The sequence below is a fragment of the Mesoplodon densirostris genome, chromosome 5 (assembly GCF_025265405.1).
Source record: "Mesoplodon densirostris isolate mMesDen1 chromosome 5, mMesDen1 primary haplotype, whole genome shotgun sequence".
Taxonomy (NCBI): domain Eukaryota; kingdom Metazoa; phylum Chordata; class Mammalia; order Artiodactyla; family Ziphiidae; genus Mesoplodon; species Mesoplodon densirostris.
Genome location: NC_082665.1, coordinates 5,246,481 through 5,267,098, shown reverse-complemented (window position 1 = coordinate 5,267,098; position 20,618 = coordinate 5,246,481). Strand labels below are relative to the sequence as shown.

General features: G+C 37.5%; 1 protein-coding gene across 1 annotated transcript in view; it reads right to left on the bottom strand.

Moving 5' to 3' along the window:
* Positions 1-20,618, bottom strand: part of DSCAM (DS cell adhesion molecule) — a 753,140-nt gene that overhangs the window by 308,452 nt on the left and 424,070 nt on the right. Inside the window, exons 6-9 of the mRNA XM_060098767.1 lie at positions 14,199-14,477; positions 9,914-10,189; positions 2,434-2,730; positions 1,408-1,683 (exon numbers count right to left, since the gene is read on the bottom strand). Coding sequence (XP_059954750.1) covers positions 1,408-1,683; positions 2,434-2,730; positions 9,914-10,189; positions 14,199-14,477 — 1,128 coding nt within the window. The remainder of the gene's footprint in view (positions 1-1,407; positions 1,684-2,433; positions 2,731-9,913; positions 10,190-14,198; positions 14,478-20,618) is intronic.

Here is a 20,618-nt window from a genome sequence, read left to right as displayed (position 1 = left end):
TGCTTTCTGCCTCTCTGATCTGACTGCCACACCTGACAGCCTCCTTCGATCTGGCACCCACTCCCACCCTCCCTACCAATGGTCTTTGCTTGGCTTCTTTTTATCCCTGGGGTTGGTTTCTTTTAGGGAAAATTCTTCATCATCAAGTAGAACTTATTTTCTGAGGTGTTGACCTACTGGGCATAGAGTAGATATTCCATCCATCATAGTTAAAGAAATAAATACAATCACAAAATGAAGTTTTATGCAGCTATGACCAATCTGGCTTACTAAGAATTTCTAATGATTTGAGAAATTTCTTAAGATATGTGGTTATTAAAAAAATTCAAAGTTATGTGCAGGTGTATGTAATATATAATACATAATACATGTTACCTAATATATACTACATAATACAGTACATTGTGTGTGTGTGCATGTGTGTGTGTGTGTATTTATAGGTGTTCCTAAACAGGTAAACTAACAGGATTTGTGAGAAAAGATGGTTGGGGAAGACCATGGAAAACCTATGCAGCTTTGTAACCAGGATATTAAAAGACAATTATTGGTACCTAGGGAGATAACCATGTAGCTCAGGCAGGAAGCTTAGCAGGGCAGGAGGCTGTTTCCACATATTTTTGGTATTACTTCATGGTGCATTAGAGCTATTTCCATGACCTGTTTCCTGTAATTATTTACATAACTGAAAATTTTCATTTTATGTTCACTTGAGGAAACTGGATGGGGAAATGGAAGGAATGGGTTCCCCTAAGGGTCTGCCACACTACAAAGCTATATGTCCCTGGGGGAGCCTTGTCACTTTATAGATCTTTACTGACAAGGAGATTGAGGTTGAGCTGCATGATCTCCAAAACTCATCTTGACGGTTAGAGTCCGTGACAGTCCACGTCATGATGTCATGATGTCAAGAATAATTTAAAAGGCAGGAAAATTTTCTATGGAGTCCTTTAAACATAGCATTCCTATGTTGCTGCTTTGACCTGCTCATCTATTTTGTTTGAAGTCCTCATCCATTACAGAAAATCTCTTCTAGTTGGCTTCTAAAAGAACTCAGTTTTAGGAGGTTTTAGGAAAACAAACCTATGTGTTTTAAAACAATCTGTCAGACAACTAGAGAACCAAGTCAATGATATGTTTCTTTTTTCTACGATTTTATAAAAACACAAATCCCCTGGGAATGCAAGCCAAAAGTTCATGTGAAAAGAAGACCATATCAACCATCACTCTGGTGAAGATGCAGTGGTAAAGAGATTAGAACATCTAACGTACTTTATCATTCTTCAGTCTTTGTAACTGTCCTATCCTGAATATGCAGATTTTGAGATTACCCCACTCCTAACGGTTGGTCTGGTGAAACACTTGAGCTTAGTAATGGTGAGCTCTGTGGGGACCGAGGGACAGCCTTACCTTTGACCGTCACGTGGACGCTCTGGCTGGTGGAGAGCTGGGGTTGAACCAGCACGTTGCAGGTGTACTCCCCCTCGTCAACTTCCTTTTGCACATCCGAGAGTTTTAGCGTGCCATTGTTCTCAAATGCCACTTGGCGGTGGTTAAAAGGAAGCAGATTAGAGTTCTTGTACCATTTGATGGAGTAATATGGATAGCCAATCACACGACAGTGAATGTATGTGTCCCGTCCTGCTATTGCTGTGATATTTTTCATCGGTCGAATGCTTGCAGGCCCTGGAGAGACACAGAGAAACTCTTGAAAATAATTTAAGGGTACCTCTTATGTGTGGAAATGGGTACACTTTTCCTTGAGTTAAAAATGTAGATTAGTTTCATGTAAGGACATCTGTTTCAGTTAAGCACATTTTTTTCTGCATTTGGCATTTTCTACCAAGAAGGTTTTTTTTTTCCTTTTAATTTCGTTACTTTCAAATGAATTGAGTGAGTGTTAAATACTTTAATTATCAACTACGTCTGTTAAGACGTTTTGAATTATAGGACAAAAGGCAATTTAATCAATAAAAGGTAACTAGCTGCACTGAACAGTCATGGTCTTTTGGTGAAAACTCTGGTAGCCATTCAGTTGTTTAACTCTCTCTGTACACTAGGTTATGAAGATGGAGGTTATGCCATGTTGCACTGTGAATGTCAGTTAAATACCAGGTACGTGAAGGGTTACCATGGACATAGCAGAATGGAAGAGGAGGAAGGAAAGAGCATGCACAGCATAAACCAGGAAAGGAAAGCTCCAGTGGACAAGTCTAAGAATAAAACAAGAGAACACGCTGACTAAAGAAACCAAAATGCCATCTCCAACAGTAACCCAGTCACTGACATTCCTGAGTAGGAAGCAGAGGGTAGGAAATGGGAAGCGACAGTTAATCTGTTTTTGGCATTCCAAGACTCGGCTCAGTGCATGCAGAAACCTTCTTCTCCACTACAATGAGTTATGTGTGTTTTTTGAGGAGCTGATTTGACAAGCACCTCTTACGTTTATTCGAGCCTGGTACAGGACGACTCCCGCCGAGTTGTTGGCAGTGCAGCGGTAGACTCCCCCGTCACGGACCTGAGAGCTGGAGATGTTCAGGTAGCTGACCACGTTGCCTTCGGAGGTGATCATCTGGCTGATGCGGTGACTGCCGCCTTTGAGGATGGGGTCATCGTCCAGGGTCCACGTGATCGTGGGCAACGGTGTTCCCTTCACGTTGCACATGAGGGAGACAGGCTCTGCTGGACTCACCACTTTTTCACTAAAGGCAGAAATAATTTTGGGAGTTCCATCTGCAGGAAGACAAATCAAGGAAGGAAGTGGCACATACAAATAATTAAACAACTTCCGAGTACTTCTATTTAATGATTAGGATGTGGATGTAGTGCTTCTCAGACACGACTCAAAAGTCTGGTTTTATTGATAAAGCTAAGTTCCAATCAGGACAAAATTTCATTTTTCAAATAAGTAAACACAGCATTAGCAAGCTTTAATAATTTTCTTATATATTTCTTGATGAAGTCATAACAAGAATGATAATGCAACTCAGATGTTCATGGCAAAAGGTGTCATCTCCCAAGAAGTTTATAATTTAAAACTGGTATATCCCCACCCAAAGTTATAAACATAGAGGAAATCCACACACTTCCAATGGTCGCTTTAGCTTTCTAACTTTCCCCAAGTTAATTAGGGATTGCTCAAGTGAGGAATCGTTTTTGTTTTTTTTTTTAATTTATTTATTTTTTGGCTGCTTCGGGTCTTAGTTGCAGCATGCGGGATCTTTCACTGCGGTGTGCGGGCTTCTCTCTAGTTGTGGCGCGCAGGCTCAGTAGTTGTGGCACACGGGCTGAGTTGCCCCGTGGCATGTGGGATCTTAGTTTCCCGACCAGTGATTGAACCCACATCCCCCTGCACTGGAAGGTGAATTCTTTACCTCTGGACCACCAGAGAAGTCCCTCAACTGGGGAATTGTTTAGAGGAAAAAGGAACTAAGAGATTGATTATCTCATCTTTATAATTTTCTCCTAAGAAATCATGTTTTATAGTTTGAATGACAAATAACTGCATGTAAATTTTCATGAAGACCTTGATAATGGTAGAAGCTAAATAAATATGACCCTTTCAGTATTATTAAATATCTCCATAGTATCTTTTCTTTCTTTCTTTTTTAAAAAATTTATTTTAGGGCTTCTCTGGTGGCGCAGTGGTTGAGAGTCCGCCTGCCGATGCAGGGGACACAGGTTCGTGCCCCGGTCCGGGAAGATCCCACATGCCGCGGAGTGGCTGGGCCCGTGCGCCATGGCCGCTGAGCCTGCGCGTCTGGAGCCTGTGCTCCACAGCGGGAGAGGCCACGACAGTGAGAGGCCCGCATACCATAAAAAAAAAAAAAAAAAAAAATTATTTTATTGAAATATAGTTGATTTATAATGTGTTAATTTCTGTTGTAGGCAAAGTTATTCAGTTATACACATATATAGGTTCATTTTCATATTCTTTCCATTATGGTTTATCACAAGATACTGAATATAGTTCCCTGTGCTCTATAGTAGGACCGTACTGTTTATCCATTCTCTATATAATAGTGGGCATCTGCTAACCCCAAACTCCCAATACATCCTCCCCCCACCTCCCTCCCCCTTGGCAACCACAAGTCTGTTCTCTAAGTCTGTGAGTCTGTTTCTGTTTCACAGATAAGTTCATTTATGTCATATTTTAGATTCCATAAGTATCTTAAGTAGGGTGGCCATTAATTTATCATCTAACCTGGAATACTTTTGAGAATAAAACAGATACCAGGAGGGCTTCCCTGGTGGCACAGTGGTTGAGAGTCCACCTGCCGATGCAGGGGACACAGGTTCGTGCCCCAGTCTGGGAAGATCCCACATGCCACAGAGCAGCTAGACCCGTGAGCCATGGCCACTGAGCCTGCACGTCCGGAGCCTGTGCTCCACAACGGGAGAGGCCACAACAGTGAGAGGCCTGCATACCGCAAAAAACAAACAAACAAACAAACAGATACCAGGAGAACAGGCACAACTCAAGACTGCCCCAGGCAAACAAGGAGCTTAATCTTAAGCAAAGTTTCCATAGTAATTTCCACTATTTTTGACAAAGAGCAAATTTTCATATTCCATTATTTTTCTATCACATATATTGACTCTCTCCCTCATGTTATATGGTAGTAATCACAAATACATGTTTCTTTATATATACACATATATGTGTGTGTGTGTGTGTATATATATATATATATATATATATACACATATATATATACATATATATGTATATATATATAGGCTTCCTTTAAAGAAAAGAGAGAAAAATTTATGAAAGTCAAAAGAAGGAAAAGTTACCAGTGGGTCTACCAGCCGCAGGCACTATAAATCAACAGTGACATTTTTTTCTAGGTGTAGGTAGGTCATTTTGACATAATTGTGATCACATGCAACAGGATTTCTGAGTCTAGTAATAAACCTTGCAGGAGGAGATATTTAAAAAAAAAATTTTGGTGCTAATTTCAAGGGTTTAACCATAGTGAAAGATAATGATTAACAGATTTTTTTTTTAGTTTTTAATTTTAATTATAATAATTACATGTATTCATTGTTAAAAATTTGAAAGTATATATAAACAAAAGAAAAACTGGAAATAAAACTGAAGCTATCTTGCAATTCCATCACAGAAGGGTAAGTGTTAACATTTTCAAATATCCCTGAAGAAAGAGTTATTCATCACCACAAAACCCTGAAGCCTATTTCTGTGGCCTGAGCTGGGTTGCTTCCCTAGAGCCTTCTACCATCTTTTCATTTGCAAATCCCTGAATCTTAACTTCTTCATTCCAACTCAATGTTTTGAGGCTGGAAGAAGCCTTCAAGTATTTTTTTTTTCCCCCAGATGTATTCATAAGTAGCATATTTCAAAGTCCTTGGATTGCAAACATCTTTCTTTTACTATCAAAGATGACAAAAGTAACTTCATAATATTAAAATAAAGAACCTGCACTTTTGCCCGTAGAACACTGCAGACATGACTACAACATGCTCTACATTTAATTTACAGAGAAGTTACATGTGATGCTGATCTTTACTCTTTGTACATAACCAGTTGCTGGTGCTTGGGAATGTTCAGGTTATTTTATTTGACCTTACAATTCAACGTATTTGTCAGGATGTGTTTAGCTATGAATTTCTTTTCACTGATTTTTACACTAAGCACTGAAATCTCAAGTCTTTTTAAAAAATCTATTAAGGGAAGTTTTCTTCAGTTACTCTTATTTTTTAGATAAAATTTACTTACAGTTAAATGTATAAATCTTAAGCTTACAAACAGAATGAATTTTGTTAAATATATTTACCTGCGTAACCACAAAACGATCAAGATAAAAACCATTTCCATCACCCCACAAAGTTGGTAGGGATTCTTTCAATCAATCTTCACCCACCACAGCTGATCACATTCTGATTTCTATCACCATGCATTACTTTTGCCTGTTCTTGGCTTCAAACCCTTGTTTGAGTGTGCCCTCTTTACACACTCATGTAACCTGTCATAACCGCGGGACAGTCAGCAAAATTAGAAAAGGTAACTTTGGAACCGTACTGTTATCTAACGCAAAGTCTGCAGATTGACCAATAGCGTCCCTTACAGCTATTTTCCCAAGTTCTATCAGTTTCACACCTTACATTTATTTGTGTGACTCCTTAGTCTCCCTCTCTCTCTCTTTTTTTTAATAGATCTTTATTCGAGTATAATTGCTTCACAATACTGTGCTAGTTTCTGTTGTACAACAAAGTGAATCAGCCATATGCATACATATATCCCCATATCCCCTCCCTCTTGCGTCTCCCTCTTACCCTCCCTACCCCACCCCTCTAGGTGGTCACAAAGCACCGAGCTGATCTCCCTGTGCTATGCGGCTGCTTACCATTAGCTAACTATTTTACATTTGGTAGTGTGTATATGTTGATGCTATTCTCACTTCACCCCAGCTTCCCCCTCCCTGCCATGTCCTCAAGTCCATTCTCTATGTCTATGCCTTTATTCCTGCCCTTACCCTGAGAAAACCATAATTCAAAAAGACATGTACCATAATGTTCATTGCAGCACTATTTACAATAGCCGGGACATGGAAGCAACCTGAATGCCCATCGACAGATGAATGAATAAAGAAGATGTGGCACATATATACAATGGAATACTACTCAGCCATAAAGAGAAACGAAATTGAGTTATTTGTAGTGAGGCGGATGGACCTAGAATCTGTCTTTAGCCGCTTTTAATATGCAACATTCCTCAGTCTCTGTTGTGTTTCTTGACTTTGACATGTTTGAAGTTACTTTGTAGCCAGTTGCTCAAATTCAGTTTGATATTTCCTGGTGATTAGATACAAGTTTTGCGTTTTTGACAAATACCATGGAAGTGATGTTGTTTTCCTGTCCTTATTGGCCATTTGTGTATTTCCTTTCTTAAAATGTCTGCTCAAATCTTTTTTTCCATTTTTGTGTTAGACTATTTGCCTTTGTTATTGATTTGTAGGAGTTCTTTATGTCTACTGAATACAAGTATATATATAATATATACATATATACTGGATACAAGGTATATACATACACATATACAAGTCAGTACAAGTTTACTTTTACATGTGTATATGTCAGATGTCTCATATAAATTACATATAATGTTTGTCAGACATATGTATATATACAGTATACATTATATATAAATGTCTGTATTACATATTTTCTCTCATTCCATATTTGCCTTTCCATTTTCATATATATTTATACATATATTAACATTAATGTGTACATGCAAATTTATACATATGTATATGTACATATAATTTTAATCACATGTACTAAAAGTTAAAATTATCATTCTTCATGTGAAATGGAGGAACTTTGCAACAAATGATTTCAAAGAATTTAATTTATATTCTGTCCATTGTGTTATTTTATTTATGTTATAAACTCTATAACACAATACTGTAATTGCATAGTTGTTTAATTTGTCAATTGCTGTTTAAAGAAATTAAAAGAGAGAAAATAATTCTGCTAAATGTTCACTAACATATTTGTCATTTCTCATACTCTCATGCTATAGATCTGAGTTTCCATTTTAGGTCATTTTCTTCACCCTGAATGACTTCAGTTACCATTTCTTGCTGTGCAGGTAGGTCTTCTGGCATAACATTCTTCAAGCTTTTGTTTATTGAAAATATCTTTATTTTGCCTTAATTTCTAAAGACTATTTTTGATGTACATAGACATGTATATTGATAGTTTTTTTAAATGTTGAAAAGAACAAGTTAAAAAATTCATTTCAATCTCATTAAGACTAGTTTTTGCATTTCTTTTTGTGTTCTAGTCTCCCCAACTTCCCATCCCACCAGCACTGGAAAATATCCTCAGGGGAAATGTGGTATTAGTGTAGAAATCACCTAATATTTTCTCCTTCTTTCAAGGGTGAAATTCTTTCTGCCTGCTTTTGGGTGTCTCCCCAGTGTCTGCAAACAGTTTTGCTTTTCCCAAAGTTCAAACTTTTCATCTTCTTGAAGGTTAGTCTGATACCTGCTACTCCATCACTTCCAGAAATAGGACTTGTTCTTATTCTTCTTTATGATTCCATTTTCCAGGTGTTCTGGTCTGATCTTGAACCTATAATTATTAGGTTCCAATTTCTTTAAGCTTCCATCCCAGTGTCTTTGTCCTCATAGGAAATATTCCAAGAGTCTACATTATGTCAATGGCCATTCTTAGTTCACAGTATTGTGGGTTTTTATAATCCATGTTAGTCCATAGCTGTTATAGGAGATTACGTCGTAACAAGGGTACTAGTTAGACACCATTTAAAGGCAGTTACTAGCTATGCATTTGTAATTCCATTTCTGCTCTCTTTGGCGACATTAGCATTATCATCTTTCAGACGAGAAAACATAAAGTGAAGCTTCTTGTCCCAAATGGAAACTGACATGCAACAAATAAATCCGTAAGTGGGCTCAGTGGGCTCCTCGGCCCCCTTTTTATTCAAGCAACAGGCTTTTTTGGAGATGAAAGCAGACATCATTTTCCTAGTAAGACCTGAGTGTCTTTGAAACCTTTCTTGCTGTCACTCTCTGATAACCTCACCTCTTTCGACATCATTATGGATTATCAATATGCTCTTTAGGTTTTCTTCGTCACAGGAGATGGTTGCCAAGGTAACCAGCCCTAGACAGGTAATCTCTCCCTTTTCTACAAAGAATCTAAAAATAGTGACTATGTGAGGACTACAGGGCATCATCATTAGCAAACTGGCTCTGTGCAAATTGATTACTGTCTGCACTTAATTATTATGTGGAGCACAGTGTCAGGCTTTTAATATGAGTACCGTGCCTTCAGCTAATTTCGTCTCTGCTTTAAAATGCTCACTGTCTGCAAGGAAATGCTCAAATCAAAATAAGAATGTCATTCTAAGCCTGTTTCATATCCTCTTAGCATCAAGAGATATTTAAACTTATTTTCATATATAAATGGATTTTCTTTTTTCCTCCTTTAGGCTACATGAAACTCATGTAGTTATTTTAATCAGTTGATAACAGATGAATTTTAAATTATATAAGAAGGCAAAATTTCCAACAAGACATGCAAATACACAGATAAAAGCTAGTTCAATTATCTGGTGATAAACATATGTCTCTCGCTTGACTGTTACCTTAATAGCTTCTTTCCCTGGCTGATTGATAAGCTTGAAGATGTAAGTAGGCAGCAGGCAGTTAAGAAAATAAAACAACATAACATACCTAAAACCTATTATGATAACACAAGGTAATTCTTCAAAAATTCCATTCACCTAACTCTGTGACTCTATGGACCCAAATAGACAACCCCACAAACCAGAAGCCATTTTTTCACTCCACGAAGCACTACATTGAAATGTTGCTCTAAATGTTGCCTCCAAAGTTCTGCTTATCAATTTTGGGGGAGCTATTTTCCCCTCCAGGGGACACTTGGCAATGCCTAGAGACATTTTTGTTTGTCACACTGGAGGAAGGTGCTGTTAGCATCTAGTGAGGGGAGTCCACTCAACATCCTACAGTGCATAAAGCAGCCTTCCAAAGCAAGCACTCCTGAGAAACCCTGGTCTAGAGGACAATGAACTGTCAACCAAACCATAAATCTCAAGTTTCTAAGGTCTATATCTTGACAAGTAACTTTAAACACGTGAGTGGGCAACATTTATGTTACTTAACTTTAAGTTAAATCACATTACTTATGTTACTTCTACCATAGACAATGTTCATTTCACCAGAACTTATTCTTTTATTTGCTCAGTTGAGCTTGAAAAACTAGGATAGAATTATTAGCTGGTCAGATAGACAGAAATCTTAAAACTGTGAGATATAAGCAGTGTTTCACCCTTTACTCTTGCTCTTGAGTGCTCTGGGTTTGGGCTGTTTTTTTGCCAAACCCTGTAACGAGGCCCACTGACCTTCAAGGACCACCTGCACATAGTCTTGAGCGGACAGCCTGTCCTTGCGCACAAAGCACTGGTACGCGCCCCCGTCACTTCGGACCATGTGATCCATTATAAGGTTTTCGTGGTTGATCCCTGTGATCCTCACATTTTTTCCAGGGTTGACGACTTCACCGTTTCGGTACCAGGAGAGTTCCTGGTCCTCACTTCCTGTCACGCTGCAGGACAAGGAAACCTGGCTGCCCACACTGCTTTTAACTTTCCTGGGGCTGATGATAGCTTTCAGTGGCTCTGGAGTTTTGAGGAAGAGAAAAAAAGAAGGTAAAAACATCACACAGGTAGAGATCATTTCAACAACACATTGGACTTTTGACAGGCAAAAGCATCTTTGCAAGCACTTTTTGCCCATTTCTCAATATGTCAAGGTGGGTTTTTTCTTCATACAGGGCACTGAATAGTCAAAGATATTAAACTGAGCTGATAAGATAATAGGTTTTATGTAAGTTAGACAGTCTTAATTTGGGACTTGTAAATAGCACTAGGTAGGCCTTCTACCTATAATACTCCAAGAGTTAAGGCAGCAGAGGGATTTAGAAAGAACATTTGTTTTTACAGTTAATTTACCATGTACAGTTGCTGTAAGTGATAATGTGTACAGATTTTCTGTTGAAGTAAATTTCTTGTTAAGACTGTTATCTTTCTATTGCTTTTGTAGGGGATGACATTGCAAAAATAAAAAGAAAAGAAACTTAAAAAAAGAACACACTCCATATATTCTTATTTCAGTATTATTTCATGGTGCACCATTTTGTTTGAGAACACCCTCATCGCTATTTTTTTTTTTTTCTGGGCTTTTTTCATTGTATAGCAAATAGACTGACGTGGGTCAGATTGCTTTCTCACTGAGTAAATGTGAGTGTTAATGCACTGACGGTAAGAAATGCAATATGCTGGGTGCCAGCAAGGACAGAAATATTTGAATATTTAAATCCTATTTGCCACCTCCCAGCGTGGCACAGATGGGTTTGCTCTGGGCCATTCTCACACACACATACTCACTCCCCTCCCCTATGTGGCTTAACCAGGGCCAGTAACACACGGCTGTATGAAAGCAGGTAGATATTAGGATTCGTGACCATGAAACATGTTTTTTTTTTCTTTAGAATGAGGCTAACTTCTTTGGATAGGTAGTAACTCTCATCTTTGACTTCCTGTGTTTTCATTCAGCAGACACAATTGAATGCCATAAGCATTTATTGAACATCTACTATAGGCCAAGGATGGGGTTAAACTCACAGGTGAGACAAACATGAATAACATTTGTGGTGCCACTAGCATGTGCCATAAAGCTACCAAATATCTTTTGAACATTAGTTAAGTCAGTCTTCCCACAGTCCTGCAAGTTTTGTGTTATCATCTCCATTTTACAGAAGGAGAAACAATTCTCGAGAGATCAATTAATTTAACCAAATCCATTCAACAGGTAAATGGCAAAAAATGGTTGTTTACCCCAGTTATTACTGACTTCTTGTGTCACCACATTGTGAAGTCTTTAAGGAATTCAGTCTTCCAGATGGATAAGACAAGTACAAGAAGGAAGATAGTAACCCGAAGTGTCCATTAGAGACGTACACTGTGTGGAAGAAGATCGATAGAATCTCCTCAGATATCAAGGATGGATAGGACTGAGGCCAGTTGGGATGAAGAGAGGGCCTCGTGAAGAGTGGGAACTGCAGGAATTAGAGCATGAGGCACTGCCAGGTCTCAGGAATAGTTTTGGATCAGTTTGGATGCAACACAAGGTCTCTGAAGGAGAACAGTGGGAGAAAACTTACACAGGCAGTCTGGGACAAGACCACAAAAGACCTCGAGATTTTGGAATCAAATCAGAGGGAGCTAAAGAAAGCTTTCTAGAATTTTTAGCAAGTAAGTGCTATAGACAAACACATTTTTAGGAGAATCCATTGATCATATTGTGTTGGACAGATGACAGTGGGGAAAACTGGTCAGAAAAGGGGCACTGCAGATGTCTCATTGAGGTGCAATTAAAACTCGATCTAGTAATGAGACCCTTCTGTAGAGCACAGGGAACTCTACTCAATGCTCTGTGGTGATCTAAATGGGAAGGAAGTCCAAAACTGAGGGGATATATGTTTATGTATAGCTGATTCACTTTGCTGTACAGCAGAAACTAACACAGCATTGTAAAGCAACTCTAATCCAATAAAAATTAATTTAAAAACAAAACAAAACTCGATCTAGAACTGGGTGGAGGTGGAGAGCACAGCTGAGAAACACAGTGAGATACGACCTCTAGGACTTGGCAGGACTTGGACATGAAAGAAAAGTCTTAAAGAGGATCCAGGACTTAAAGTTTGCATTTGGAGGGTTCGAGGCTGAAAGATGTCTAGAATAACAAGAGGCTGGTAAATGGTAGAGAGATGGTGGAGAGAAGTTTGTGATACTGTTCTTTGAAAGTGCCAGCTAAGCATCTGATATAAAATTGGGAGACATGCTGCTCCCCTGACACTCAACAAGGAGGCTGAGGGTGAGCATGCAAATTCAGGGCTGTTTTCAGAGGGGAGGAACTTGAAGCCATAAAATAAGAGGGCACCCAAAGAAAAGAGACAAGATAGAATAGAAGAAGTTTCGGAATTTGGAACCCAGGAGCATCCTTTCCGCCTGGAGAAGAGAGACCAAACAAAGGGAATAGTCAGAAGGGAGGATGGGAGCATTAGAGACATATCTGGAACTTTCCCAGACGTGGCAGAGTACAAAGATGAAAACAAGCACAGTCAGAATTAAGACTTTTCCACAAATAACTTTTAAAATGTAGACAGTGGTAAATGCCTTTACAGAGAAAGCAGTAAAATACTTTGAGCCTTGAGCAGAAAATAGGAGGGAAACAGGGGATGTTTTGAGAATGAGGCATTGCATTAGACTTAGAAAGATGGGAAGTTTTAGACATTCAAGTATTTGTAAACCATCTTACGTTATATGAGGAGAGAGCAGCATATGACTTGCAATTAGGGAAGGAACAGGTTTGTACGAGAATAGGAAGAAGTTAGATTTCACAGGAGCAGGGTTTTTTTGAAGAAAAACTATGAGAAGTATGACCGTACAGCTTTACTTGAGATGCTTTCCATACTATCCTAAGATATAAACTTTATTCAACAGAAACTGGGGAGCCACGAAAGGTGGTGTCGAGCCTGCATATTGGAGTGATTCTCATTGGCTGTCCAATGCTGCATTGTTTCATCTACAAGGTTCTTCAGCCATCAAAATATAACTGTGCAGACATTATCCTCCTTTTCTTTCTAATCTCAGCCTAAGCATGTTCGAATGACATTTGCAGGACTCAGTCTGGACAGCCGATTCCAGGCAGTCATTGGGATATTTATTTCAAATGTATTCACTTGGGCTGGTATTGTGCTAAAGCTGTCTACGCCCAGGGTGACACTGAAGAGGCAGTTCCATAAACAGGCATAAGGCTGGAAAAAAGCCAGGGTAAGAAAATGCCTCCCTTTTCAATGTCAGACTCGTATTCAGTTTGCTCAGTTCAGTTCATCAAATTTTTATGTATACAGATATGTACGATAGCACACTGGCAACTGAGAGCCATATATTTTGACCAGAGTTCTGCCACTTATTTCTGGCCATGTGATCTTGAGTAACTCACTTTGATTTGGTTTCTGCATGAGCAAAATTAAGGCTTTTCAACTAGGTTAGAGCGCTTCCCCCTGCAATCACACCCCTCCTTCTTCCGAGTCTACCTTTGGCATCCTTCTCAACATCTTCCTCACATCAGTCACTAGAAATCAATTAGAGATGAGATATATCTACCATACTTGGCCTAACTTATCTATAATATTGAGTCCAAGTCCAATATTTGGATAATTACAACCTTATATACGGCCCTCTAGAGAGCTGATAATAGCCCCATTTAGAAATTTAAAGCAGCATCTGGAAACAGGCCAAGGACAACTGCTTTGATCTGATCACCACTGTTTTTGCTGACAGCACCACCCTGCCCCTCCCCCTCCACTGACTTGCAGACAGGCTGACCACTCTGAATTCAACAGCTAGGTAACGTTATCTTGGAAACACATCCTGTGGCTCCCAACTCTCCAGCTGTGTAACCTTGAGAATTTGGAGCCTCAGTTTCCTCATCTGTAAAATGGGGCTACTGTGGGTCTCAGCAGGGCTGCTGTGAGGATTCGTGGGGGCTACAGAGAAAGCCCGGAGGTCGGCTTGTAACAAGAGCTCCACCATCACCACTGCAAGTTACCAACCAACTTACGTTTCACGTACAGGCGGCCTATCACCTTAGCAGTTCCATATCTGTTGGACACTTCACACACATAGCTGCCTGAGTCTGAGGGGCGTGCATTCTCAATAAGCAGCCCAGTCACGGTCTTCTGGAACCTTCCAGAAAGTTCCAGGGGCATGTTGTCCTTCAGCCAGCGGTAATCTGGCTCGGGGTGGCCGAGCGCTTTGCAAGGCAACTCCACACGCTGCCCCGCCATGGCTTTGCGATGATCAAACCCATCCAGTATGGATGGGGCTGAGTTCGCTGGGTCTGCAGAAGAAAAGAAAAGCCTATTAGATATGAGTTAAAGTGGTTATTCGGAATCATAGGGCCTTGTGTATAATTCATATTCTATGTATCATTCCAACTATTGATACAGATCTTTAAGATTATATATATATGAACAGAAAAAAGCACTATTCATATAAATTTCTTTTTCTCAGAATTTACAAAAGGGTGAAGCAGTTATATCACTAAAGAAGATATACAAATGACTGATAAGCACATGGAAAGATGCTCAGTGTCATTAGCCACTAGGGTAATACAAATTAAAACCACAGTGAGATACTACTTCATACCCACTAGGATGGGTGTAATAAAAAAACACAAGCAAGAGCAAGGGCTTGTGAGGATGTGGAGAAGAAACTGGAACCTTCATACATTGTTGATGGGAATGTAAAATGGTGCAGTCACTTTGGAAGACAGTTTGGCAGCTACTTAAAATGTTAAAACTTCAGTTTACTGTAAGGCCCCAAAAGCTCCACTCCCAGGTATCTACCCTAGACAAAGGAAAACCTATGTTCACTCAAAGACTTGTTCACAAACGTTCATAGCAGGATTATTTATAACAGCCAAAAAGCTGAAGTAATCCAAAGGACCATTGTTTAGGAGATGGATAAACACAATGTGAATATACATACATACTATTCGGCAATACAAAAGAGTGAAACACCGATACATGTTACAACATGAAAGAACCTCGAAAGATTATGCTAAATGAAAGAAGGCAGATACAAAGCCATATACTGCAGGATTTGACTTAAATGAAATATGCAGAAAATGAAAATCGGTAGAGACAGATAGTAGATTAGTAGTTTCCCAGAGCTGGAATTGGAATTTACTGCAAATGGGCAGCAGGGATCTTTTTGGGTAGAAAATAATGTTCTAAATTTAGATTACAACTCTAGGTACTTACTAAAATCATTGAACTGTATACTTAAAATGAGTGAAGCTTATGGTTGATAAATTAAATCTCAATAAAAATATTTTACAAAAAATGGAATGGGGCATTTCTTTTACATTTTAAATAGACAGTTTAAGTGATGCTTGATAACATGCTCTCGTGGAGACATTTGGTCAGACATAGACTTAGTACAACCACACAACATTGGATTTAATTTCCATCTCCGTGTCTTCAAACCTTTTATTTACATTTTTAAAAATCAGTTTTTATCACAAAAATTTGCAAACTCACACAAAACAAGAGAAAATGATATAACGTGTCCTATATAGTCATCACCCAGATACAACAGGCATCACAATATTTCTATCCTCCTTCTGTTTATTTCTCTATAGCCTTTGCTTTTGGTGCCAACATGCTTGAGTCAAGTCATAAAATCTATGTTATCTAGAATGCTTCTCTGATGAAAATAAGAGTTTTCATGTATAACCGCAATGTCAATTTCACACAAGAGTAATTACAGCCTCTTGGTATCACCTATCATCTACTCCACATTCATTTTTTCATAATGAGATAAAAAGTCATTATTATTGTTTTTATAATTGAGCTAATCAAATCAGGATTGTTTTACAGTTAACATTTTGTTGTTATGTCTCCTTTTCAAATGTTTTTCCAGCTTTATTGAGGTATAACTGGCAAAAATTGTATATACTTAAGGTGTAAAATGTGATGCTTTCAGATAGATACATTTTGTGAAATGATCACCAAAATCAAGCTAATTAGCATTCATTGCCTTACATGGTTACCTTTTTTTTCTTTGCATTCCCCTTCCTTCCTCCCCTCCACCAACTACCCATTTGTTCTCTGTGCTGATGAGTCTGTTTTGTTATGTTTATTCATTTGTTGTTTTAGATTCCATATATAAGTGAAATCATATAGTACCATATTTGTCTTTCTCTGTCTGACTTATTTCACTCAGCATAATACCCTCTATGTCCACCGACGTTTTCACAGATGGCAAGATTTCATTTTTTATGACTACATAATATTTCATTGTATATTTATAACATGTCTTCTTTATCCATTCATCTACTGATGTACACTTAGGTTGCTTCCATATCTTAGTTATTGTAAATAATGCTGCAATGAATATAGGGGTGCATATACCTTTTCAAATTAGTGTTTTTGTTTTCTTCAGATAAATACCCAGAAGTGGAACTGCTGGATCATATGGTAGTTCTATTTTTAATTTTTTGAAAAGCTCCATACTGTTCAGTGCATGAGGGTTCATTTTTTTTTTTGCACATCCTTGCCAATACTTGTTATTTGTGGACTTTTTGATAATAGCGATTCTGAGAGATGTGTACTGATATCTCACCGTAGTTTTGATTTGCACTTCCCTGATAATGAGTGATGTTCAGCATCTTTTCATGTGTCTGTTAGCTATCTGTATGTCTTCTTTGGGAAAAAAATGTCTATTCAGGTCTTCTACCCATTTTTTAATTAGTTTTTTTTTTTTTTGATGTTGAGTTGTATGAGTTCTTTGCATATTTTGGATATTAACCCCTTATCAGATATACCATTTGCAAATATATTCTTCCATTCAGCAGACTGCCTTCTCATTTTGTTGATAGTTTTCTTCATTACACAAAATCTTTTTAGTTTCATGTATTCCCATATATTTATTTTTGCTTCTGTTTCCCTTGCCTGAGGAGATAGATCTAAAAAAATATTGCTAAGACCACTGTCAAAGAATGTACTGCCTATGTTTTCTTCTAGGAGTTTTACAGTTTCAGGACTTAAGTTTAGGTCTTTAATCCATTTTGAATTTATTTTTGTATATGGTGTGAAAGAGTAGTCCAGTCTGATTCTTTTGCCTGTAGGTATCCAGTTTTCCCAACACTATTTATCAAAGAGGCTATCTTTTACCCGTTTTATACTCTTGCCACGTTTGTCATAGATTAATTGATCATAGAAGTGTGGGTTCATTTCTGGCCTCCCTATTCTGTTCCATTGATCTATGTGTCTGTTTTGCATCAGTACCATACTGTTTTGATGGCTGTAGTTCTGTAATATAGTTTGAAATCAGGGAGCATGATATGCCTCCAGCTTTGTTCTTCTTCCTCAAGATTGGTTAGACTATTCAGAGTTTCTTTGGTTTCCATACAAATTTTAGAATTATTTGTTCTAGATATGTGAAATGCCATTGGTAATTTGATATGAATTGCAACGATTCTGTAGATTGCCATGGGGAATGTGGCCATTTGAATCATATTTATTCTTCCGAGACATGAGCATGTTGTGTCTTTCCATTTGTTTGTGTCATCTTCAATTTCTTTCATCAATGTCTTCTGGGTTTTGGAATACAAGTCTTTTACCTCCTTGATTAGATTTATTCCTAGGTATTTTTTTTTCGATGCACTTGTAAATGAGATTGTTTTCTTAATTTCTCTTTCTAATAGTTTGTTGTTAAGTGTATAGAAATGCAAGAAATTTCTGTATTTTAATTTTGTATCCTGTAACTTTACCGAATTTATTGTATGAGTTCTAGTAGTTTTTTGGTGGCATCTTTAGGATTTTTCTGTATATAGTATCATGTCATCTGCAAACAGTGATAGTTTTACTTATTCCTTTCCAATTTGCATTACTTTTATTTCTTTTCTTGTCTGATTTCTGTGGCTTGGACTTCCAGTTCTATGTTGAATGAAAGTGTGAGAGTGAAATATTCTTGTCTTGTTTCTAATCTTAGAGGAAACCCTTTCAGCTTTTCAGTGTTGAGTATGGTGTTAGCTGTGTGCTTGTCATATATATGTTGAGGTATGTTCTCTCTATACCCACTTTGTTGAGACTTTTAAAAAATTTTATTTATTTATTTTATTTATTTATTTTTGGCTGTGTTGGGTCTTCGTTGCTACATGCGGGCTTTCTCTAGTTGCAGTGAGTGGGGGCTACTCTTCATTGTGGTGCGTGGGCTTCTTCTTGTGATGGCTTCTCTTGTTGTGGAGCACAGGTTCTAGGCACGCAGGCTTCAGTAGTTATGGCACGAGGATGCAGAAATTGTAGCTCATGGGCTCTAGAGCGCAGGGTCAGTAGTTGTGGTGCACGGGCTTATTTGCTCTCCGGCACATGGGATCTTCCTGGACCAGGGCTCAAACCCATGATCCCTGCCTTGGCAAGTGGATTCTTAACCACTGCACCACCAGGGAAGACCCAAAAGTTTTTTTTATCATAAATGAATATTAAATTTTTTCAAAAGTTTTTTCTGCCTCTACTGAGATAATCATATGATTTTGATTCCTCAATTGGTTAACATGGTGTGTCACATTGATTGATTTATGTATACTGAACTATTCTTGTATCCCAGGGATAAATCCCATGGATCATGGTGTATGTCTCTTAATGTATTGTTGAATTCAGTTTGTGCTAATATTTTATTGAGAATTTTTGCAATATTCATTCTTGATGTTGGCCTGTAATTGTGTGTGTGTGGTGTCTTTGTCTGGTTTTGGTATCTGAGTGATTGGGTGATTCTGGCATCACAGAATGAGTTCAGAGGCATTCCTTCCTATTCAAATTTGGAATAGTTTGAGAAGGATTGGCTCTTCTTTAAATGTTTGGTAGAATTCACCTGGGAAGTTGTCTGGTCCTGGAACTTTGTTTGTTGAAAGTTTTCTTTTTTGTTTGTTTTTGTTTTTGTTTTTTTACTGATTGATTTCATTAATGGTAATCAGTCTGTTTAGATTTCCTATTTCTTCCTGATTCAGTCTTGGGAGATTGTACATTTCTAGGAATTTATCCATTTCTTCTAGATTGTCCATTTTATTGGTGTATAATTGTGGTAATCTCTTATGATCCTTTGTATTTCTGTGGTGTTGGTTGTAACTTTTCCTCCCTTATTTATTACTTTATTTATTTGGAACCTCTCTCTTTTGTTCTTGATGAGTCTGGCTAAAATTTTATAATTTTTTTTTTTTATCTTTTCAAAGAAATAGCCCTTACTTTTATTGATTTTTTCTATTTTTTTAGTCTTTATTTCATTTGTTTCTGCTCTGATCTTTAGAATCCCTTTCCTTCTACTAACTTTGGTTTTGTTTTTTTTTTTCTTTTTCTAGTTCCTCTACTATAAAGTTAGGTTGTTTATTTGAGATTTTTCTTATTTCTTGAGGTAGGCTTGCATCACTATAAACTTCCCTCTTAGAACTGCTTTTGCTGTATCTCATAGATTTTGGATTGTTGTGTTTTTGTTTTCGTGTGTATTCAGATATTTTAAAATTTCCTCTTTTGTTTCTTTAGTGACCCATTGGTTGTTTAGTAGCATATTGTTTAGCTGCCATGTTTGTGATTTTTGCAGTTTTTTTCTCTTGTAGTTGATTTGTAGTCTCATATCCTTGTGTTTGGAAATGATGCTTGATATGATTTCAATCTTAAATTTACTAAGACTTGTTTTTGTGGCCTAGCGTGTGATCTTTCCTGAAGCCCATCTGATCTAATGTTTCATTTAAGGTGAATCTTTCCTTATGAATTTTCTGTTTGGGTGATCTGTCCATTGATGTAAGAGGGGTATTTAAGTCCCCTACTATTATTGTGTTGCTCTCAATTTCTCCCTTTAAATTTGTTAATATTTGCTTTATATATTTAGGGGATTTTATATTGGATGCATAGATTCAATTGTTGTATCTTCTTTTGGGATTGATCTCTTTATCATTTTGTAATGTCCTTCTTTGTCCCTTTCAGTCTGTGTGTGTCTGTCTTTAGATCTGAAGTGTGTCTCTTGCTGGCAGCATATATATGGGTCTTGTTTGTTTGGTTTTTGTTTTTTTTTTCATTCAGCCACTCTATGTCTTTTGATAAGTTATGTATTTATTCCTATTTTGTTAATTGTTTTCTGGTTGTTTTGTAGTTCTTTTTTGTTCCTTTCTTCTTTTTATTCTCTCTTCCCTTGTGACTTGGTAACTACCTTTAGTGTTATGTTTGGATTCCTTTCTCTTTTCTGTGTGTCTATTATAGATTTTTGGTTTGTGGTCACCAAATAGATATCTATCTATCTATCTACATATATATGTGTATATATATATATATATATATATATATATATATATATATATATATATATATATTTATGATTATTTTAAGTTGATGATCTCTTAAGTTTGAACATATTCTAACAACCCTGCATTTTTACCAATGTTTAACATATTTAACTTTGTATTTTACATCTTTTTGTTTCATGT